The sequence below is a fragment of the Seriola dumerili genome, unplaced genomic scaffold, assembly GCF_002260705.1.
Source record: "Seriola dumerili isolate Sdu_G_001 unplaced genomic scaffold, Sdu_1.0 BDQW01000047.1, whole genome shotgun sequence".
Lineage (NCBI taxonomy): Eukaryota > Metazoa > Chordata > Actinopteri > Carangiformes > Carangidae > Seriola > Seriola dumerili.
This window is the reverse complement of record NW_019174302.1, coordinates 620,534-644,985: the sequence shown is the minus strand read 5'-3', so window position 1 is coordinate 644,985 and position 24,452 is coordinate 620,534. Positions and strand designations below refer to the sequence as shown.

At 42.1% G+C, this 24,452-nt stretch overlaps 1 protein-coding gene across 2 annotated transcripts; it reads left to right on the top strand.

Annotated features, from left to right (window-relative positions):
- Nucleotides 1-22,866, top strand: LOC111217856 (tenascin-like). 2 transcript variants are annotated; one of them, XM_022739863.1, is made up of 30 exons: nt 1-554; nt 1,402-2,715; nt 3,105-3,368; nt 3,461-3,576; nt 4,362-4,515; nt 5,800-6,069; nt 6,549-6,734; nt 6,822-6,911; nt 7,118-7,381; nt 8,210-8,608; nt 9,562-9,668; nt 9,726-10,008; nt 10,792-11,067; nt 12,598-12,870; nt 13,070-13,342; nt 13,451-13,723; nt 14,897-14,972; nt 15,009-15,205; nt 16,313-16,585; nt 16,881-17,003; nt 17,921-18,064; nt 18,152-18,271; nt 18,360-18,503; nt 18,813-18,943; nt 19,349-19,481; nt 20,017-20,168; nt 20,334-20,430; nt 20,525-20,686; nt 21,169-21,332; nt 21,809-22,866. In XM_022739863.1, the coding sequence occupies exons 1-30, from the start codon at nt 74-76 to the stop codon at nt 21,917-21,919; spliced, it is 7,050 nt and encodes a 2,349-aa protein (XP_022595584.1). In that variant the 5' UTR covers nt 1-73; the 3' UTR covers nt 21,920-22,866. The 2 variants fall into 2 exon arrangements, with proteins under 2 accessions (XP_022595584.1, XP_022595585.1); XM_022739864.1 differs by lacking the exons at nt 8,210-8,608; nt 9,562-9,668; nt 9,726-10,008; ... (5 more) ...; nt 15,009-15,205; nt 16,313-16,585.
- Nucleotides 22,867-24,452: the final 1,586 nt, after the last annotated feature.

The window sequence follows — 24,452 nt, the reverse complement described above, 5'->3', positions numbered from 1 at the left end:
CTAACCAGGATTGGCCTTTAGTCAGAGGTTCAGACTGATATTTATTTTACTAAATCCACACCCCACACCTAGCATGGGTACAAGAGGCCTTCTGGGCGGCCTCGTCCTGACTGCTGCTCTGCTCAGCTTATCAAATGCTGGGCTTGTGAAGAAAATCTTACGGCATCGGCGACAGACTCTGGTGTCCCCTAAAGAACACAACGTCACCCTTCCCAGTGCAGACCACCCTGTGGTTTTCAACCACGTCTACAACGTCAATGTTCCCAGCAGCTCCCTGTGCTCAGTCAACCTGGACGCCCCGGAGAGCACGCAGCTCCTTCCCAAAGACGCACCCGTCTCTTCGGGGCATCAAGTCACCGACCACACCATCGATGGGGAGAACCAGATCGTCTTCACCCACCGCATCAACATACCTCGGCAGGCGTGCGGCTGCAGTGACGAGCTACCCGGCCTGAAAGACCTCCTAAGCCGGTTGGAGATGCTTGAGGGAGAGGTTTCGGCTTTGAGGGATCAGTGCAACGGTGACGGGACCTGCTGCAGTGCACAGGTCACAGGTAGGTGGGATTTGTCTGTCAGGCATATTTGTGTGTTACAGCCACCGCAGTAGTGATTTTGCATTGAAAAGTGCTCCATTAAGAATAATACACAACCCCCATGAGTCTCCTTCAGTGTAATGCACATCTGTTCCATTCATCTGCTGGGAGCTCTTTTGAATCCAATATGGGGGCGTGAGTTTCTCTGTCATACAGCAAAGACCAAAAACTTACCAATGAATTTGAATGGGGCTTTATTTGGCTCAGAATACATGACATGCGGTTGCTGTAATATCAATGAAAGTAAGGAGTCTTCTTAAGTCGTTGCCAAAATATGGCTTGGACCATTTCTGAATGATGCACTCTTTAAAGGAGTAGATTGACATCTTTGGAAATATACTTATTTGCTTCCTTGCCGAGAGTAAGGAAACAGAGAAATGATGTGCAACCAAGAAACAATCCTGCACACAACCCCCCAAAAACCTACAAACTTTTGCTTTTAAACTTGTATTTTTGTACAGATTAAAGAAGCAAGACAGAACATGTTAATTCATGAGCTTCAGCTTGTTACCTTTGGACAGAGCCAGGCTATTTGTCTCCCCCCATTTCCAGTTTTTATGTTGAGTTAAGATAACAATCTTCGAGCTGTTGCTTGATATTAAGTGCACAGACAGGAGTGTGGTATCAATCATGTCATCTAAATCTTAACAAGGCAGCAAATAAGATTTCCCAAAATGTCAAACTACTGCTAAGAAGAAGCTGTTTGTATTTCAAGAAAAAAAAAAAAATAATTCCACAGAGTTGTTATCGAACCAATAGAAAACAGAGAAAATGAATATCAAAATATTTCTTTATCTTTTTATCAAAGGTGAGGTGGGAACAAAACCTTACTGCAACGGTCATGGAAACTTCAGTGCTGAAACCTGTGGCTGTGTATGTGAGCCTGGCTGGAAAGGACCCAACTGCACTGAGCCAGAGTGTCCCGGTAACTGCCAGGACCGGGGCCGCTGCGTGGACGGAAAGTGTGAGTGCTTCAAAGGCTTCTCTGGAGAGGACTGCACACTCGAGGTCTGCCCTGTGGACTGTGGAGATCATGGCCAGTGTGTGGGCGGCGTATGCGTCTGCTCGGATGGTTTCTTTGGCGAAGACTGCTCTCAGACCAAGTGCCTCAACAACTGCCTGGGCCGCGGCCACTGTGACGACGGAGACTGTGTGTGTGATGAACCCTGGACTGGCTTCGACTGCTCCGAGCTCATCTGCCCCAAAGACTGCTACGACCGCGGGCGCTGCGAGAACGGCACCTGCTTCTGTGATGAGGGATTCACCGGGGAGGACTGCGGAGAACGCACCTGTCCCAACAACTGCCAAGGTAATGGTTTCTGTGTTGACGGCCAATGTGTCTGCACTGCCGGCTACAGCGGAGAGGACTGCTCTCAGCTCACCTGCCTCAACGACTGTAACGGCAGAGGTACCTGCTTCAATGGGATGTGTATCTGCGACGCGGGCTACCAGGGTGAAGACTGCAGCCAGTTAGCATGTCTGAACAACTGCAACAACAGAGGCCAGTGCATAAATGGACAGTGTGCGTGCGATGTCGGTTTCCAGGGAGACGACTGCTCTGAGCTTTCCTGTCCCAGTAACTGCCTGCACAGAGGCCGCTGTGTCAATGGCCAGTGTGTGTGCGAGGAAGGATTCGCTGGGGAGGACTGCAGCATCAGGACCTGCCCCTCTAACTGCTACGGCCGTGGGGAGTGTATCGATGGACGTTGCGTGTGTCACACAGGCTTCACCAGCGAGGACTGCGGCGAACTGAGCTGCCCTAACAACTGCAGGGACCGCGGGCGCTGTGTCGACGGACAGTGTGTTTGTGACGAAGGCTTCACCGGGGAAGACTGCAGTCAGAAAGCTTGTCCCAACGACTGCCTGGCCAGAGGTTACTGTGAGGACGGCAAGTGCATCTGTCAGGAAGGCTACTCAGGAGACGACTGCTCTGTGCTCGCCTGTCCGGACAACTGCAACAACAGGGGGCGCTGCATCAGTGGAAGGTGCACATGTGAGAGTGGGTATGAGGGAGAGAGCTGTGCAGAGCTGAGCTGCCTCAACAACTGCCAGGACAAAGGCCGCTGCGTGAATGGTCAGTGCGTGTGTGATGAGGGGTACATCGGAGAGGACTGCTCAGAAGGTAAGAAGCTCTCTTCAGTTCAGTGCAAAAAAAAAATACACATGAAAAGGATTTGGCACTTCATAGTTTCTGACAGTTTCCATGTGTCAACTAAATGTACTATAAAAGCAAATCCAGAGTGATGTAATTTCCTTCTATTCTCGAAACTCACTCACCACTCATCCTGAGAAACAATTTGAGTGAATATAAAAGAGGTTTTCAGTTTGTGTGTTGCCCTTGTCTGTACTTTGTTCGCACTTTTTTGGCAGTTCTTCACACCACAGCCAGATGTGGCTCTGGAGGTTGTATTAGCTCCTTGTGGTGGATATTTAGTGACTGAGAGTATGAGAAACTGCCCAAGACACCACCCTCAGTTTTCCTTTTTTTTTTTTTTTCTTTAATTTTTCCAGTGTCTCCTCCAAAGGACCTCACTGTCAGCGAGGTCACCTCGGACACAGTGGACCTGTCCTGGAACAACGAGATGTTGGTGACAGAATACCTTGTGACGTATGTGCCCACCAGTCCCGGTGGTCTTCTCCAGGAGTTCACCGTGACTGGAGACAAAACCTCTGCCACCGTCAAAGAGCTCGAACCTGGCATCGAGTATTTGATTCGCGTCCATGCTGTTCTCAGCAACAAGAGGAGCGTCCCTGTCAGTGTGAGGGTGGCCACAGGTACCTCAAAAATCTCCCACGCTAGTTGACTGATGATACCCACAGAGAAAGGTTAATAACTACTTTGATTATTTTTGTTTGCATCCCTCCAGATCTTCCACGGCCAGAGGGTTTAAAGTTCAAATCAGTGAGAGAGACCTCAGTGGAGGTAACGTGGGACCAGCTGGACATCCCCTTTGATGGCTGGGAGATCTATTTCCGCAACACGGTCAGTGTGCACATCCCTTTTGAAGGCCTGCCCAGGGTTTTATTAACTGACAGGGAAAAGGCGAGAAGTGATAAGCTATGCCAGCTTATTGGAAGTGTCAGCAAAACAGATTTATTTCAACGGCAACCATTAAAATTGCTTTGACATATGGAAAACTTCAATGTGGGCAAGTCTGGACGTCATAGAGCTGTGGGTTAATCTTTTGCTCTGAATCTGAGCCAGTAACTCTTTGAAAAGGAATAAAATGAAAGTGCCAGCTGATAAGTTGGACAGGCCTTTTAAAATTTTGTAGCCTCTGCAGAGTTTTTAAATATCTTGTCCTTTTTCTGACCTCTGTGTTAATTTTGATAATGGTCTCTGTGATGTGCTTCACTATGTATCAGTTCTCTGTCAGGGCAGTGATGGTATGAGTCCTAGATAATAAAGCTTTGTTCAGAAGAATTGCCGAACATATCATAACCACTTAAAACTACACTGAGAAGTTTTTTGGTTCTTAAAACCACAAATATATCTTCTTATGGATCAACACTTCAAATAAAACACAGAAGAAGAAGAAAACATGGAGCTTTAAACTTAACATTTAAGAGAACACAGATTAACATAGGTGGAGATCTGCTGGAGAAACCTGTTCTATGAAAAATACTAAATGATAATAACTTAATCACAAATCACAACTTAACAAAACTTTCTCTTTTCAACTGAAATGTAGAATGATTAAGACTACCTTGTGTGGATGGAGTTAACAGGATGTTTTACATCAGTTTATCCATTATGTGTCCGAGCAGAAAGAAGAAAATGGAAAAGTCGTGAGCACACTTCCACCCTCGCAAAACCAGTTTCTCCAGCCAGGCCTTGGACCAGGACAGGAGTATGAAGTCTCCATCAACATCATCAAGAACAACACCAGAGGACCCCAGACATCCAAAACAGTCACTACCAGTGAGTTTCAGGCTGGAAACAAACCTTTACTTAGCGCGCAGATTATCTAGCTCATCGTGATGATGGAGCTCTAATCAAAGATAGCATGATTATGTCATTTCCCTGCTCTGTCTGGCAGCTGATAGCAGTTTAGTTTGGTACGAATAATCTCCACGTCACTTGAGCGCAGAGTAAAAAAAATACATAAATGTCAGAGTGAAATTCCATAATGAAGAGAAGAGTAACAACAGGAAATCCCCGCTGGCTCTCCACAGTTCCATCTAACAGATTTTAGGTAAAGCGTAATAACTCAAACAAATTGAATCTCAGCCTGGGATGACCATGTAATAGTTGTTTCTGTTTTTTTCACTTTCACTTAATCTTGCTCTTAGCTCTTGTCCTCTGCACACTGAAACTTTTATTACCGTGTTACTCCATACGTTATGTTGTGAAATCCTTCCAGTTGTGCAATCGTCATGGCGCGCCAGGCCAAACAACCGTCTTTGTGCATGGAAAAGCCATTTAGTTTACAAGTCTGTGTCGATGGACTCCCTGGGTATCGCACCATTTCATTTCTGATGTCATTTATTTGTATAAGCTGAAACTAGACACAGCTCCCAGAAATGAATGATAGAAGTGAGGTTAAACCTTTCGTACCACTTAAACCTCAGAGGTCCTTTTAGCACAGAGAGAAAAGATGTCTCCCACACATGTAAACACAGGAGATTTGTCAGGTAGGAGACACGATGTCAGAGTGAAAAGGAATCAGCCTTTCCTGTGTCGAACAAACTTATGAGAGAGCCAAGTTGATTTTTACAAGGTGCTGTTTTATGTACAGTCTCCTGTACTTTAGACTCAGACTTGTGTTAGCTGATATTTGGGTCTTTGCTTGACTTTTTCTTAATTAATTAGTGAATTGAACAGATGCTAAATTATTCCTACAGAGGTTAAATCTTTGATACAGTTGAGACCAACTTTGCAGACACTTAAAGCAATAGCACAGCGTTCTTGGGAAATTCGCCCATTTGCTTTCTGAGAATAAACATTGTCGTGTCTGTTTGGTAAATATATTATAATATATAATAAGATTTTCTCTCGGCTTAACACAAAGATTGGAAGTCAATCATATTCACAGTCGTTTGTCATTTTTATAGCGAGCCAGCCATTCGCTGTCAGTAATTTGATCACCATCTATTGGACAGTGAAGGGAAGTGAATCATTTCTAATGCATATTTTGTCTCCTTTAATGTCCCACTCAACAATTCTCCACCCTTGACACCCTCACCTGAACTCCCGCCTCCCCAGAGATTGACGGTCCCCGGCAGGTGGAGGTGAAGGATGTGACGGACTCCTCGGCACTGGTGAGCTGGTCTCAGCCAGTGGCTCCTGTGGACAGAGTCACCATGTTTTACGGGCCCACCTCCGACCCCTCTGATGAAAACAGTGCGGAGATTTCCCCCCCAGACAAGCAGTACAGCATCGACAGTCTGAGGCCAGACACCGAGTACACGGTGTCGCTCATCTCCAGGCGCGGAGACATCACCAGTGACCCTGTCACCACCACTTTCAGTACAGGTAGGCTTGTGATCGCACTAACTGCAAAACGTCACCTTATATTTTAATGTATTTAAAAGCTGCATGTATATGTATAGTGTGCATTACACACACAATGTTTTGTCAAAATGTTGTAAATACTGAAGGTTGAAGGATAAGGATATTCTATATTTTTCTTGTCAACAAAACTAAAAAGACAAAAATCAGCAATAAATATATCCCACTTACCTGTGCATCCAAAATATATGTTATTCCTCTGAGCCATAGAGCTCCATTGTTTTCCAAAAAACACTATCTACACCATCCTGCAGCTGGAAATACTCACTAGAGCGCCAAATCTGTATTAATCTGCATCTTAAAATAGTCCCAAACAAATGCACAGTTTATTCCTGTTTGAGTAGTATTTGCTAAAAACCACAGTACACATTCAGTGTGTGTGTGTGTGTAGATTTAAGGTTTGTGAGCAGCAGCTGATATGATTATAAATATATTTATCTCAGCCCTGGATGCCCCCAAGAACCTGCAGACTGTGTCCCAGACAGACAACAGCATCACTGTGGAGTGGACTAACAGTCAGGCCGATGTTGGCAGCTATCGAGTGAAGTACAGCCCCATCTCTGGAGCGAGTCATGGCGAGGAAGTGTTCCCGCGAGGACCAGGAGACACCACAAAAGCTACTATCACTGGTAAGGGTTAAACAGACAAACATTTATTAAATATGACCACACACAACCTCCAAGTGCTAACTTTCCTTCTGTCTCTCTGTACGTCAGGGCTAAAGCCAGGGACGGAGTATGGGGTCGGAGTGACGGCCGTGAAGAATGAGAGGGAGAGTCTCCCAGCTACTACAAATGCAGCAACTGGTGAGAGATGCTGCCGAGCAGCTGTCCAAACACTCATCCTTCACGCCCCTTCATAAATACACAGATGTCCAACTTGGGTGATGAAATGAAACTAATGGGGGAAAGTGATTTATGAGTTGTGTGGAACATGCAACACAAGTGAAGACTTAAATTAGAGTGAAACATTTACTTTTTTTTTTTCCTTTACTTCCTCGTTCTTCCGTTAGACATCGATCCTCCCAGAGATTTTGAGGAAGCCGAGTCCACAGAGACTTCCCTCACTCTGAGGTGGCAGAAACCTCGGGCCAAGGTCAGCGGCTACAGGCTGGTGTACGTCTCCAGGGACGGCCAGGTCGAGGAGGTGGAGATCCCGGCCACGGCGACGAGCTACGTCGTGTCCAACCTGACTCCTGGAATGAGTTACACTCACACTTTGACTGCAGAGAGGGGACACAAGAGCAGCACACCTGTCACCCTAACTGCATCCACAGGTGGGTGGGGAACAACTTTGCCACAGTTTGATTTTAGAATAATTAGTAAGAACAAAAAAGGTTTGTCATGCAAAATATGTTTAATAAGTCCCTCAGAATTTCTTCATGGCTCTAATACAGGGGAAAGGTTCATTTTTCCTTTCACTTAAGTTTTAAAGTGCAGATATCAATAATTGTCTATATTCTTTATCGCAACATTAAAGTTGTAATCCTTAAGATTTTCATGAAAATAGATATTATTTATTTATTGTAAATCATTACCTACCTAAGCACCAGTGATTCAGAGCAAAACTACATTTTATTTTAGTGATAAAAGCCTCAGTGTTGATTCTCCTAACACCATATCAGCTGTATTAAATTACTAATGCAGACAGGCTGCTTCACATTAAAAGTCTTCTGGTGAAACAGAGAGCGGCTTCTATTGTGAAGCAGCCACAGGAAACACAGCGTGATTGTCACCAAGGTTACAGCTGACCACGTCATATACACCTTGTGCAGCATGGTATCAATTATTTGTAACTGACTTCTTTATTAGAAAAACAATTTGTTTGGCTGCACTGTAAACAGATCACCAGTTGCTCCTCTGTTGTTTCCCTGACGACGAGTGTTTGCTGCAGTATTACACACTTCCTGTTGCCACCAGTAACCACAAATTTATCAGGATTGAAATCTTAAGGATTAAAACTTTAAACATTGGGTTTTAAAGTAAGTGATATAGAGTTTTGATGCCTGGAAATAAATCTCCAGGCAACGATCACGAAGAAAATGAGATGCCCTTACAACCTAAATGATGCTTTCTTGATTTGTGCCTTTTTGTTTTTCTTGTAGCCACTTTCACATTTTATTTAGCTGACTCAGACGACCGTGAGCTAACGACTCCCACAGGCTCGGAGGACAATGTCATTAGCTTTGCGTATTTAGACCCCTCTGAGTCCCAGTTCTCTGGGATGGCGCCTGAGGACGAGCCTGGAACGCTGACCGTTTCAGGCATCACGTCTGATGGATTTGACATCTCGTGGAGACTAAAGGCTCACAGCGTTTATGATAACTTTGCAGTAGAGTATAAAGACACTCAGCGATTATGGGCTGTGAGAGAGGTCCGACTTCCTGGAGATGCCACTGGCTCTAGAATCGAAGGCCTGAATGCATCAACAGAGTATCAAATAAAACTTTATGGGAACACAAGTAGCCAGAGATCTGCGCTCCTTGCCACTGTTGCAGTCACAGGTATAAGCTTCTCTATTAGACTGAATATTGATTACAGACACTTTGTCTTGGTGTTTAACAGCCTCTCCTTTCAGAGGAGATAGTTTCTTAGATCAGAGCAGTCACATGATTTGCATGCTCATCGAGATTTCCCTTCAACAAATATTTTCCATCTTATGCATAACCTTTAGCATGACACAGTGTGATGACAAACCCGACAGAGATGATTTTATTTTCATAACAAAACCCATGTGACCTCATCCCATCTGTCATCTCCAAGGCTTTAGAACCGTGGCAAAATGTTGCTTCTCAAAATTCAAATGCAAAAAGAAATGAACAGTGAGCACAATGTTCTCCTTCGGGTACAATTGACTACAGTACATCAGCTGCTCTGATTTCTCCCTGTATTTGAGCTTGTAAATGCAACCATTTGGCTCTCTGAAAGCCTTGCGCCACTAATTCCATCCACATCATTCATCGTTTTCAGTCCCATTTACATTAATTAAATGATTCTGTAGCAGGCGGAGAAAATGACACCGTACGTCACTCGCATGTCAAACAAGTGACTCAACAGTCTGTCTTAAGGTCAGGAGGGAAAAAACATGGCTGTGCATGGCTTCTTCATCCATTTGAAGACAACTGTGTACTTCCACTCAGGTGGACTACTCAGAACCTTCAAAAATTAATGGCACTGGCTCAAGTGTCATTAATGCCTTAGCTGTTGCTTGAGGATAAAAAAACATGTGGTCCTTGAAAAACAGGGATAATAAATCCACTTTTGAAACAAGAGAAAATTATGAAATCTTCACAGGGATACGGTAGATCAAAGACAGGACTGTGTGCAGAATTATTTCATTTTAATTATACCATGTATTCTTTTTTAACCCAGTTTTTTCTTCACAGGTTGTTTCTTTTCCACTCATCAGCAGAGCCAGTAACAAATTCATACTTTAACCTGCTTTTATTTACTGTAGCACCCAAGCCTACCTCTCCAGATGTTCTTACGCTGAGCATCAAAGATGCCCCAACAAGCCCACACTCTGCCGCTCTGGATAACGAAACAGTTCAAACCCTCCGTCCTGTAAACACTGAGCCTCCTCCCACTAATGACACTGGTGTGATGAGCTCTGGGGCCGAGCCTGAGAGCTCAAACCTGGATGCACTGAGGAGCCTCAGAGTCACAAACGTTTCCTCCACTAGAGTAAGCTTGGCTTGGTCGGCGCCTGACGAGGCGTTCGATAGCTTTGTGGTGGAGGTCAGTTCTCCATCAGGGGTGACACAAGCTCGTGTGACCGCATTACCAGGAAGTGTGAGGAAGGCTGAAATAGAGGGTTTGTCGCCCTCTACAGACTATGATATTACATTACAAGGGCTGGTGGAAGGGAAGCGATCTTTGCCTCTCAAAGTTTTTGCCACTACAGGTACATGAAGCAAATATTTCTCTTTTTTAGGCATTCATCACAACCCATCATCATCATCATCATCATCATCATTACATTCATACATTTTTTCCCCAGATGGTTTTATTTCATCCCATATTTTCTTTTGCTTAAACCTCTGACTGATTTCTGATAACGTGTAAGGACCACAAAAAACTGAGAGATTTTGAAATTAAAGTCACAATATTGAGGAATATATTGTAATATTATTATTAATAATGTAATAATGTTATCAGTCATAATATTTTGAGACAGAATGTCATAATATCTTCAGAATAATGTTGGCTGAAATATTTAAAGAAATGTTTTTGAAGTGAGAATATTTCAAGGTTTAAATCATTTATATTTCAAGATGAAACACACAGTATATCAAAACTAAATATGCAACAAGATCAAAGTTTAACAGATTAAAGATTAAAGTCACAATATTTGTCAAAATAAAAGTCATAATATCTTGAGAATAAAATTGTAATGATTTATGTTTCATGTCATAATTTGAAAAATGACCTAAAAGTCATAATATTCCAATCTTAAAGTAATTTAATATCAACTTTTTTCCCCCAAAATATGATTTATTTCTCATAACTTAACATTTATTCTGGTAATAGTTTGATTTTAATTTCAAAATCTCTCTTTTTTTTTTTTTTTTTTTTCCTGAAGCCTGGCCCTGATAATCTGATGTTTTAATGTGCGATTATGTGAGAGTAATTTTTATAATCCATCTTGCCATTCAGTTGACCCCACTCTGATCTGTCTATCTACCAGAGGAGCTGAAGCCCATGGTGGTGAACCTCACCATCTCTGACTTTACATGGGACGGCTTCACTGCGTCCTGGAGCCCCACGGGGGGGGAATTTGACAGCTTTGTCATTGAGGTAACAAACTTGGAGAATTTCGCAGAGAGCCAGAACCTGACACTGTCCGGAGACGCTTTCAGCCTGGGCATCTCCGGGCTCAATCCCAACACCAGCTACATGGTTGGCCTGTATGGGCTGTATCAGGGCTCCTTCGTTGAACCCGTGTACAGTGAAGCCACCACAGGTACCTGCGACCTGCAGTGTTGCAGAGTTTTGTCCTCTCAACTCTTTAACTTTCTTTAACTATCTTTCCATTTCAGTCAGTATCTGTGAAGCGCACACAGACACATACTAGACCCTCTGTTGTCCCACTCACAGTGGAGCGTCGGCACCTCGCTGCATGAAACGAGACCAACATAATAACCTAATTCCTGTGTTGTGATCTATGTCCATCACCCTGGCCACAGTGTACTGAGCTGCTTCATCTTAACCAACATGCCATGAGCCATTCTTTACCCTCCAGCCACTGTTTCTGTCTAGCTGAGAGAGGGCAGGGTGATGTGCGCCCGTGCCTCATCACTGAGCCAAGCAAACGCCCCTCAAATGTTCACCCTTACTCTGGACTGCTGTCTCCATCCCAGTTACCAAAGTGCATGAAGTCCCCCCCCCCCTCCTCCTCCTCCTCTAAGTTCCCCTGCATCGTGGTCAGGTTTGACGCTGATGTGCTGCAATGATTGCAAAAGCAAACCAATAACTTTCACCCTCCCTTGCCCGTCACATAGCGACCGCGTGATCATCTCATTTCATCCCATCAACCCTCATTCAGTGTGTAATTGATTAACCTTGAAAGATCATTTGCCCGTGGATGTGTAAGTGCTCACTGTATGCGTGAGTTATAGTGACATCTGAGCTCTGTTAGTCTGTGTGAGTGACACTGAGATAGTTTAGTTTTGTGGATTCTGATAAAGTTTATTTTCACAGAACTTCAAAGTAAACATCATCATTTCCTTTTGAACTACTAGGTGGCAAATGATTAAACCTTCTTGTCCTTATCAAGGTAAAATGCTAATGATTTAATCTGAGGTTAACAGTAACGCCACTCTGTTTTCCATCTGACTAATAAACTGTCTACTGCATGTTTGCCTGTAACTACGTAGGTTTCATCGCATGTAAGAATATGTTTTATTTTAAGTTTAACTTTCAGTCCTACTCTGCTTTGAACTGCTCCGGTGCAACATTATGCAGAAAATGATCCTGATTCAATATTAACAGATCAACTGCATGATCTGATCTTGCTCCATATGCATGAAAAAGACTTTAGTCCTCTTATATTCCTTCATTCCTTAACCACATTTCACATTAAGATCAACACTTGCAGGCCAGTGTTCTTCAGCTTTTCACCATGAAGGCTTTTTGTATTTCCCTTTGGCTTTAGATGTTTCTCCAGCTTATTATCATTACTTTTTTCTTTTTTTTTTTTTAAGAAAACAATTAGGATTAATTGGTTTTAAAGCTGCTAAGTGAACTATGGTGGGGGACTTTCCATATGCAAAAACCTATGCATGTATTTAATCTTTTATTAAGCTACTCAGACTAGCAGGGATTGGAAGTTGGTGGTGGTGAGTGTCCTGTAACACTGCACATCTTTATATGATAAATCAAACCAACCAGCTACCAGTCACATATATATACAGTATATATATATATATAAGTTGGACATGTGTGTTCTGCAAAATGGTTTTGATGAAAATCTAATGATGGTTTCTTTCTTTAGTGAATCAGCCATTGGTTGGCAAACTATATATCTCAAACTTAACGTCAGAGAGCTTTTCAATCCTCTGGAACGCCACTGAAGGAGAGTTTGATGGTTTTATCCTGGAGATTATTGATTCTGATTGGCTGATGGAGCCAAAGGAATATAACATATCCCGCAATGTTAAATCCCACGACATCACAGGGCTCAGGCCCAGCACTGATTACATAGCCTACCTCTATGGGACGTACAAGGGATCCCGAACGAGAGCTGTCAGTATTGTTGCATCAACAGGTATTTTGATTCTCTGTATTTATTATTAGTCTTGCAAAGAATAGGGTTATGTATTACTAGCTTTTAAATATTCTTCAGCTATTATCTGCATTGTTAAGTTGACTTGGGCCTGTATGTATACACTGGACTTTTATAAAGAGAAATACATGCTTTCTATTGCAATAAATGAATATATACCATATTTTTCTCTCCCCTGTAGCTGAAGAGCCTGATTTATCCAGGCTAGTTGTTTCTAACATTACCTCAGACAGATTCTCTCTGTCATGGCGGACAGGAGAGAAGGCTTTTGATAACTTTATAGTAGAAGTCAGAGAGTCTGCTTTGCCCTCGCAGGCAATGGGGCGCGCTCTGCCAGGAGACGTGCGCTCCACAGTCATGGCCGGGCTCAAAGCGAGCACAAGCTACAACATAAAGCTGTACGCCAGCGCTGGTGGCCAGAACACGCAGCCTCTATTCGCTGTAGCTTCAACAGGTATCGCATTACATGCATTTCTTGACACTGCATGTACCAAACACATTGTTCCGCAGCAGTTCTCAGCAGCACATAACTGAAAAGCCGTGTTCTTGTTGTTTTATTCAGAGGATGTCCCACAGTTGGGGCCCATAGCTGCCTCGTCTGTGAGCCCGCATAACCTCAGCGTGTACTGGAGCACTGTGTCGGGCCATTTTGATGGCTTTGTTATCCGGGTCAGTGACTCCGAGCAGCAGTCTGATCCGCTGGAGTTCAGACTGCCCGGTGAAGCCCGTAACATTACGATCTCTAACCTGATGGATGCCACAGGCTATGACATTGAACTGTATGGTATTTCTCATGGGCGCCACACTCCCTCTGTGTTAGCCCACGCCGTCACAGGTACTACGTATTTTACTCATGTTTAAAACTTATTATCATGTTTTCTTTTGTTTTTAATTTTCAAAGGTTTTAAATCAAATCTTTTGATGGACTCTAGTGTCTTTTAGGGATATTACTCTCCTGCTGTCAGCGTAAATACACCAGAATATTCTGAAATCTGAAATGCATTAAGAGCAAATTTGACTTGCATCATAACCACTTATTGGTTTTAATTTCATCACAATCTCGTAGCTTTTGCTTTTTTTTTGGTGCTGAAACCATTTGATTTATCAACCCCAAAGAGGTCAGACATGGATGTTAAATCAGCATGCACAACCTGTATTCTTTTCATATTTTGTTTTATATGTTATATAGAAGAAAATGTTAGTTTTCATATAGATTTATTTCATCTTAGGAATTGATTGTATGAATATTGGCTGTAGTGTCAGTTGGCTAGTACTCCCGGTGTGATAAAGGAGCTGATTGATTATACTTTACTTTCACAAACAGACTTGACACTTGAGTTGTCTGGAGTTTATCTGTAGGAATGTCAGCAAAAGACAACAGGTGATAATGTGAGCTAAAGGCTGAAGCCCACGCAGGAAGTGCGTTACGAAGCAGTGCCACTAATGGCCACTAGATGTCGGAGTTGATTTCTATTCAGAAACCGTCAATCGCACTCTCAAACGTCTGCAAGACGCTTTTGTCTTCGCATCTTGTGATGTACGTTATGTCTTCTAATTGTCGTAGGTAACATTTTTGCCTCCCTGTAAGACGTCCCAGAGGTGAAGTTTCATCACATCCTCATTCACTCATGTTTTGGTTTTCGTGGCTCCAGACAATAAGCTCAAATCCAAGCTTCAAAACGTAAACGCAGCTTTAGAAACCTTCTGTTTGAGGAAAGAGACACAGCATCTGTTTTTCGACAGTCTACGGTAGAAATACGAAGCCCTGTGGTGCATGCCATGTTTGCCCTTAATGTGTTGTGGCCTTTAAATTCTGGAGATATTCTGTTTTTAATCTGCTGACGACTACTTTTAGTCTCTTTGAGAAAAAAAAAAGATACCTCACTAGAAGAACAGATTCTTTGATTTGCTTTTGCAACCATTGCACACATGATGCTCCTAATGGAATCTTGTTCCCTTTCCCACATCTGTTCCCTCTCACAAAACTGTGAAACCCACTCCCCTCCAGCGTCTTTGCCTAAAGTGGAAAACTTGACCATTTCCAACATAACCCCTTACGGCTTCCGTGTGTCGTGGGAGGTGAAGCGGCAGCTGCAGCCGGAGGATTTACCCCCCTATAGTGTTGGCTTCAGCCATTTTCAAATAGTGGTGACAGACTCTGGCTGGCTACTGGAGCCTCAGGAGTTCACTGTGCCAGGAAACCAAAGTCACCTGGACATCTGGGGCCTCATCACCGGCATAGGATATGAGGTCAGACTGACGGGGGTGTCAGAGTCAGGGCTTCTCTCTCGGCCTCTGACTACAGTGGCTGTGACAGGTACCACTCAGTGCACTGCAAGGCCCCTCGTCTTACTAAAAAAAAAAAGTGCAGTTCCTTATTTTGTTGCAGCTACTGTGTATAAGATCCAATCCTGAAGTTTCACCATCAAAACCTGGCTGGTCTGTAAATAGAATAATTCTGATATTCATGTTTTGTTTTTGTTTTTTATTATAAAAATAGAAGTTTTCATAAAAGATATCCTTAAACCAAAATAGCCTGATGATTGATGGATTTTGGTTAATGCCATGTTTGGATGGTGAGGCTTCAGCTCAGTACTGTTACCTAACCCTAACACAGATTTACGACACAACTCTTTTCCAGAATGATCTCACCCTTCCTTTGTTTTAAATATTTTCTTGGTATGCAGCTTCGTCACCGGGAGGATGAGATGTGGAGCTCCCATCTGTTTTCTTCTTTACCTCCAAAATATGAGCAAGCATATTTGTTTGTTTTCATATTTTAAAATGTGTTTTCCTCCAGAATTTCGATTTGGTAATAACACAGATGTGTGTGGAAGCAACATGATCATCGTATCATGTCTATGGACATCTCTCTCATCCCTTTTTACATCTCTTTCACGTTGGTTTATAAAATCAGGCTAAAAGAAAACTAAATTATCAGAAGTAGGAAAACACTGATAAATCAGCAGACATTCTGAGCATGAAATGTCTGTTGATTTACCTTCTAATCTCATTTGTTTCATCGTCTTTGAATGCACTGACTGCATCGAGGCTGGCCTTGAGGACGCATGGGAACCTCGTCTCAACCGGTGTTTGCTGAAATCCTTCCAGCAGATCAGTTAGAGCCTGTCGAACCTGTTAACTGACATGAATAAACACCTACAAAAAAACCTCTCGTCTTTTTAATTCCCCCAAACGTGGTCCCTGCACCGTCTTTTTGACTCATTTACACTAACGGACGCCTCAGCATGCCCAGATCGGAGGTGGTGGACAAAAAGGCCTTCAGGCTGGAATATAACCCTGTCTGCCACCTGGAAACCTTCTTGCCTGACTGCCGATCTTCTTCGTCTCTCAGAAGTTTGATGAATATTTCTGGGGAAAACAGCAAAACCTACTGCAACGTTGTGTTTCCTTGTCTAACCAGAGGCTGAGCCGGAGGTGGAGCATCTCTTTGTCTCGGACATCACGGCCGACGGTTTCCGTCTGTCGTGGACGGCTGATGAAGACCTGTTTGACAGATTTGTGATTAAACTAAGAGACAGCAAAAGATTAGCCCATCCTCAAGAGTACAGCGTCCGCGGTGACGAGCGGACCAAGGTTTTAACTGGACTCATGAGTGGCACTGAGTATGAAATCGAGCTTTATGGTGTCTCATTGGACCAACGTTCCCAACCTATTACTGGGGTTGCTCAGACAGGTATATGAAAAACAGATTTTTTTTTTTTAGTTTTATTCTAACTACTAAACTTAATGAGGTTTGGGTGTGTATAGTCTGCTGTCAGAGAACTGAACCCACAGTCTCTAATCATCTTTATCCCTCTGGTTTAGGCTAAACTCCATGTCTGTCTCTAATGGAAAATGACCTGTTGGGAAACTCCTTGTCTTGAGTTTAATTTTGATCCCTTTCTTTCCTTGAAATGTTATTTTCTTCACTTTAATTCACCTGTTTTTCCTGCTTTCCTGTCTGCACATATCCAATTGCACTTTGCTAGGCCTGAGCAATCCCAGAGGAGTTCACTTCTCCGAAGTGACCGACTCTTCGGCCCTCGTTCACTGGTCCACGCCTCTCTCTCCGGTGGATACCTACCGCATCACCTATGTGCCCTTTGAAGGAGGTGAGAGGTCAATCCAGGTTACTACATTTCTTATTGCTGGGTTAAACGTAGGAGTTTAGTCAGTTTCTGTTACAGGCTTGTTTTAGCCAGAACAAACAGATTCAAACACTCACACCAAAGGGTGAAGTTTTCACTTTTTGCCTACTAACATACTGTTTCTGTTTTGTTTTTTATTCACTTATTGTCCTTTATCTTTTGGTCTTAATGTTCTATTTATATGCCCTGTGTTTTTATGATTTATCCCACTGCTAATTGCGTGTGACAGTTTTATTTTAGTTTGTTTATAAGTCTATAACTATTTAAATTAGGGTTTAATTAACCTGCCACGCTAGCAGTGTTGTAGCTCCAGGGTGGCAGCGTCAGTCAGTCCATACTTAAGTATCTGAACCGTTGGATGGATCGCCATAGAGCCTGGACGGTGTCATAGAGAAAAGGGAAAAAATCTAATTTTAGTTTTTAAGATCATGATGACATCCACAGTATCTTCAAACGCCTTTCTGCCAGATCAAGAGCATAAATTGTTCATTTGAGTGCATGAATTACTAAGAACTGTGTGCAGTACATTTTTTTGAGGACTCCATCCGTGTACTTGCGTGAACTGCATGTTGTCGTACTTGTCAAAAGCTGTTGAATCTGGAAGTATTCAAATTAACACGCAGCACATGTTTCACAGAGGTTGAAGCCCAATGAGTTTTTTGTTTTGTTCTCTAGTTACTTCAAAGATGAAGTTTGTCACCACTCAGCACAGTACAGATAACAACTATGAGTAGACTAGAAACTACAGTACAGCTCACTTATGGAAAGTGCAGTGAAAATGCACTGAAGCAACCCTCTAAAAAAGGCACTTAAAGTTTTTACATGTACAATATAAGATGTTTTTAGTGCAGCACCCATATTTTGTTCCCTGTCTTCCACAGGAAGCCCTATGTTAGTGACTGTGGATGGCGCTGTGTTCGAGGCTTTGCTGCCCAATATGATCCCCGGCAAGTTCTACCAAGTGACGGTCAGTGCTGTGAAGGGTCTGGAGGAAAGTGACCCCACCACTGTCACTGTCACCACAGGTTGGTTTTCTTATTGCACACATACGCTGATGTTGGAGTCAGTTCACAGGAGACTGAATTGAAGACATTTCCCTTTGTGTCCTCCAGCTTTGGACAGACCTCAGGGTCTGACTGCAGTTAATGTCACCGATACTTCAGCCCTGCTGCTGTGGCAGCCGTCTGTGGCCACTGTCGACGGCTACGTCATCACCTACTCTGCTGATTCAGGTGAGTTTTTATAAATCGGTGAAACAAGATTGCTTTCGTTTGATCATGTTATTTGATCAACTGATGGCAGGTGTGCTCCGCCTTGCAGTGTCCCCAGTGGTGGAGCATGTTTCTGGCAACACCGTGGAGTTTGAGATGGGCTCCCTGGTTCCAGGAACACACTACACAGTTGGAGTTCATGCCATGAAAGAAGCTGAGAAGAGTGACTCTGCTGTTACTGAATTCACCACTGGTGGGTCTAGAGAGGAAACTTGTCTGGATAGATATGATCTGAGGCAAAGTTCCTATCGTCAGAGACTAGCTATTAAACATAGTGGAGCGTTTAGCAGCTAAAGACCGTGATGTTTCCCTCAGGAGCTGGTGGAAACCAAAACACCAGCTCCTGAGGGAAAGGAGATTGAGTAATTATATTGATCAGGTGGCCAGAAACAGGACTCCAAATTAATGATAATGTTGCTTGTGTTCACAACACAGCCAAAAAACAATCTGTTACTGTGGGTTTATCGAATGATAAATCTACAGTGTGATGTTGTATTTGCAGATGTGGACCCTCCTCGGGATCTGGCAGCTATTAACATCCAAACTGACGGTGCTTCTCTCACATGGAAACCTCCGCAGGCGGCTGTCACCGGTTACACACTCACCTTCTCTTCGCCTGATGGTACAATCAGGGTACGTTCGTCCCCACATCACTTAAAAATCAATGACGACAAAGATGGTTTTGCTTGTTTAAACCCAAAAACCACAGATTATGTAAACTCATTGTTACTGAGAACCATTTCCATCCACCAGCATCCTTATTGGTGCAATGAAACTCAGACATCTAAAAACTGCTATTGAAAAGTAATTTTTCAAAGAAACTGACAAATTCGCATCATCTGTTTTACATGTGTGTGTTCTGTGTTTGTTTTTCTATCACCATAGCTATGAGCACAACACTTTGAGGGCATGAAATGTCAAACTAAATATAAAAAACAAATGTTATTCCTTACAAAATACCATGATGCAAATTATATATATTTTGTTAAATCTTCAAGATGTTCCTGCTCTTTATTAATATTTTGTGCATGGATCCAGGAAGTGGTGCTGAGCCCGACAGCCTCCTCTTACAGCATGGCTCAGCTAACTGGCTCTACAGAGTACACCGTCAGACTGCAGGCCATGGCTGGAGCCCAGAGGAGTCGGCATGTATCCACTGTCTTCACTACCAGTAAGCATGAAAACATAATGCACAAACACATCTGCTACAGGTGTAAAATGCTGCTTACACGTTGGTGCGTCAGTATTGACATCTAATAGTGTAATACTTAAGAATGTGTCAGTCACAGAGACTGTTCTTCTGCAGAATGAGTCCTTTTCTTTTGAGTTATTTGTTGGCTTTACTTTACCTTCACTTTAGTACTTTTTTCCACCACTGTTTGTGCCTAGAAATCAACAAAGACAGTCCAGGGAAGGAACTTGTGACGGGTTACGCAACAATCCAAATGCTCACAAGAAGGATCTAACTTCTTCAAATACAAATTCCTTTCATTTAATCTGATATTCCAGTCACATCACCTGTAGTTATTTTTCATCCTGCCGGAGCTGCTCCTGATGGAAAACCTTTTGTCTTTTTCCTCTTTCACAACCTTCTTTCTTTCCGAGCTCCTTCCTCTCACACGATACTGTATATGTTTATATAACAGGGGTGAGGATGTTTCCTCTGAGGCCTCTACCATGATGTCTTTTTAATTTGTGCTTTTCAGTCGGACAGTTGTACAGACTCCCCAAGGACTGTGCTCAGCTTTTACTGAACGGAGAGACCACCTCTGGCGTGTTCACCATCTATGTGGGAGGAGAGGAGAGCCAGCCCCTCCGGGTTTACTGTGACATGACCACAGATGGCGGAGGATGGATGGTGAGGGAAATCAACCTGCTGGAATCCAATTAAAGGCCGTTTTATATAGGACATAATCATAGCGGTGATGCAACGCCTGTTTTTCTAATGATAGGCAGCACCTCAGTGACCTCGGCCGTGCTCGTTATGATTATTGTGACACTCATGAAAGTCAGTCCTCCTCAGGTTTTCCTCCGACGCCAGAATGGAAAGCTGGAATTCTTCAGGAACTGGAAGAACTACACTGCTGGCTTCGGTAGCATGAATGATGAGTTCTGGCTGGGTAAGAGCACTTGTCTTTCAGCCTTATTCCCTTCACCTCTCTCTCTCTCTCTCCCCCTCTCTCGTGACTCAAACATATTATATCTGGGTTATAGGTCTCTCCAACCTCCATAAAATCACATCCTCTGGCCATTACGAGCTGCGAGTGGACATGAGGGACAAGGGGGAGTTGGCCTACGCTCAGTATGACAAGTTCACGATCGCAGAGCCAAGAACACGCTACAAAGTCTACATAGGAGCATATAGTGGAACAGCAGGTAGGTTACTACTGTAAAGGAACAGTGCGGCTGTGTGTGCTGTGGAATAATAAACTGAGCATGTGCACAGTGAATCAGGTGATTGGTAACTTGCTCTTGATTGGAGAAATTCGGACGTGTTACAACTGACCTGTGTTACAACCATCTCTCTTTTAACGCACAAGAGTCATGTGACTTAATTGTCAGTTGAAGAGATGAGAAACAGCAGCTGACAAAAATATCAGATCTGTGTGGAGCAAGGAGGAGACTGCTTTGCTTTCTGTTTATTCCGAAGGGGAAAGAAGATCAATTAGAAATATCCTTGTTTGTCTATAGCACACTAATTGTTGCCAAACCCCTTCATGCTCTGCAAAGCTCATTGTCTGTAGCTTCACACTAAACGCAGATATTAAAGTGGCACTGATTCTTTTCTTCTTTTTTTATTCCATCAAACCATGAGCTTTGTTTTGGGAGCTTTACTAATCAATTAATATCTTCATCAGGTGACTCCATGACGTACCACCAGGGTCGACCATTCTCCACCTATGACAATGATAATGATGTCGCTGTCACCAACTGCGCCTTGTCTTACAAAGGTGCTTTCTGGTATAAAAATTGTCATCGTGTCAACCTCATGGGGAAATACGGTGATGACAGTCACAGTAAGGTACGTACAGTTCACAGATGTTTCATAAAAGTTCAGATTATTTCTTTACTGTTGAGAAGAAAAGATTCTTTTTTCCACTTACATCTTTACTGGCAAACGATTCAACAACGTTACACGAAAAGAAAAGAAAAACTGTCTGGGAACTTCATTCGTATTGAGTCCATCAGTCTGGTTGACGCATTTATTTTCTTCATTCTAATGTTGTTTTGAAAACATGTATTTTCTGATATTTTCAAAAACTATTTGAGTGATCAACAACAAATGATCCAATCTCTTTCAAACATTTCTGACGTCCGTGTTGCTGCTTACTTTTCAGCTTCAGTGTAACAAAAGAAACAAAATCAGATTTTTCCAGAAGAATTAGCTCCATGTTGATGAACTGATGGATGTTTGGTGTCGGGAGAGACAGCTCTGGTGTGTTGGATATTGCACTATTTGAGGCATTTTCCCATGATTTCTGTTCTGCTTTTCCACAGGGGATCAACTGGTTCCACTGGAAGGGCCACGAACACTCAATTGAGTTTGCAGAGATGAAGATTAGACCAGCCAACTTCAGAAACTTTGAGAGCAGGAAAAAACGATCATAGACTCGTCTTCCCCTTCCCTCGCCAGCAGAATGAACTTCTGTGTTCTTTCATCTTTAAGTATTCTCTAAATTACTCACAAACCAAGGCAATCACACTGAATGTAATTAATTCTGACTTTGAGAAATGAAACTGGTAAAAAAGAAAAAAAAAAAGTCCCAATTTGGCACCGTTTTATGTGTGATTATATTTCTGTGTGGGTTCCAGGAGAGTTTGTGTGTGAATGGACATACAGTACATGTGTTATTGGGACATCAACAGCTGTATTCATGTGAGAATTAATTGTAAAATTGTGTAAATGGATCCACTGAATCAGTAACATGTCAAAGGCACATAGTCAGAAGGTGTCAGGCCACATCCTTCACATCCCCTGAAGTAACGGGAAGTTAATTCAGCGGCATTGAATTAGTTCAATTTAAACAGAGTTATGGACAAAAATCATGATGACACTTTATTTTACAGGTCCTTGAATTCTGATTTATTTTTCAAATAATCTCCTAAGAAGTTTCCTGGAAAGAATTTTGTAGTAATTACAGGTAAAACAAAAATGTGAAATGTGCCTGCAAACAAACATTGAATTCAGCATAAATTAAAAATAAAGTTTTAATAATATTTGAGTGAGGAATAAATATTCACTGGGGTTTAAATGGAGCAAATTTCTTAATGGGAATTTATCTGAAAGTCAATAAATAAAATGAAATCAACTAATTGAACCAACTAAATGAACAGTCTCAGAACTTTATAATAACGGACCTGTAAAATAACGCCTTACCAAATAAATGAAACGATGCGTCTTAGTCGACATAATGAACTCCATGAAATGTTGCCATATATTACCTGTACAACTGAGACCAACCACATTTGCAGGCCGTTAAACACCATTGAATTCATATTTAAATTTTGATTTTCAGTATTTCGATATTTTGATTTAAAACAAATCTGATGCTCTGTAACCTTCAATACAAATAAAATGTTAGTTTGATAAAAGTGTGTGTGGACTCTTGTTCTTCTCAACTACACATTAAATCTGTTTCCATGGTTCCAGTCCAGCAGGTGGCAGTGTTTACTCTCTGTGCTTTACTGTGCTCTGAAGAAGAGAGATTAAAAGTCGGTGCTCACCTTGAATCCGTGACACGTGATACAAATCAAGCCAGTGATCTTGGTGTAGCTATGGACTGATCTAAAATTCAACAACCACATAAAGAAACTGTCAGCTCACTTAAATCAGACTGTAGTGTTTGTGTCTTAAAAGGGGGGGGGGGTCATTTATGTGACAATTTCAAAGTTGTTGAGAAATGTGTAATATTCTGCAGTTGAACATAATCCCAAACAAATGCATCATTTCCTCCTGTTTGAGTAACATTTGCTAAAAACTACAATATCCAGTTGTTTTGGAAAATTACTGAGCTTTTGTTTTATGATAAATTTTGTGTCTCATAAAGATGAATCCCCTCAGTAGGAACCTAGAGGGTAAAATGCACTCCATAAACCAGGTTGTGTATCATTCTCTGCTGGTCTTTGCTGCCATCCTGTGTTCAGTCAGAGGAGTTGAGCTCAGTCATCTCCTGTTTTCTGAGTGGACAAACAGTATGTGTTATGCGGCAGCTGTATTCATATGAGAATTAATTATATAGTTGTGTAAATGGATCCACTGAATCAAAGGAACATAGTCAGATGGCGTCAGGCCACATCCATCACATCCCCTGAAGTAACAGGAAACTCATTCAGTGTGATGGATTGGTTCATTTTCTCCATCTTAAAGTTATGGACAAAAATCATGGTGACGCTTTATTTTACGGGTTTATTTTACAATTCTGATTTATTTCCAAAGATCATTCAAACAAAAATTATGTTTTACAAGTTAAAAGTTTGAGAGTTTCATACTTCAGGATCACCCAATAAAAATCTACATTCACAGATTCCTCAGTGTCAGTATGTGCACAGTGAACACCTCACAGAAAACAAGTTATTTTACAGTAAATATAAATGATATGATACATATCACCATATATATATATATACTGTATATAGAAAGAGAGAGAGAGAGAGAATAATATGTTTTTATATGCGGTATGATAAAGAGAAAATCTAGCAGTGCTATCTGTTAGCACTCAAGTCACTGAGTGGATAAGATGAATAAAATACACATGTTGTTGATTTAATATTAATATTAACTAGAAATGCAGTTTTCAACTAAGTCCTCAATTACATTGACCGGATGTGGTCCAGCCATATACTCGGTTTGGATCTTTACTTGTTTTCCCTTCATAGAGTAGAAATATTACTCAATTAAAATACAAGTACCTCAGAATTGTATATAATACTTGGGTAAATGTATATTTATTTATTTGTATATATTTTTGTAGGTAAATATATATATATTTTTTTATTTTTTATTTTATTTTTTTTGGTGAATGCATTACGCTTCCGTACTTTCTGGATCACATGGAATATTTTAGTCATTACATTTTTAATTAGTGGATAAAATTTGTCAGAAGATGCTTTGAAGCGTTCTGGGCGACACCACCCACGCATG

Bases quoted from the DNA above. Each gene is read 5' to 3' on its own strand.
- LOC111217856 (XM_022739863.1), top strand. From the start codon at position 74: ATGGGTACAAGAGGCCTTCTGGGCGGCCTCGTCCTGACTGCTGCTCTG. The intron at 7,382-8,209 runs GTGGGTGGGGAA...TTTTTCTTGTAG, and splicing joins CACCCTAACTGCATCCACAG to CCACTTTCACATTTTATTTA. The intron at 19,482-20,016 runs GTAAGCATGAAA...TGTGCTTTTCAG, and splicing joins ATCCACTGTCTTCACTACCA to TCGGACAGTTGTACAGACTC.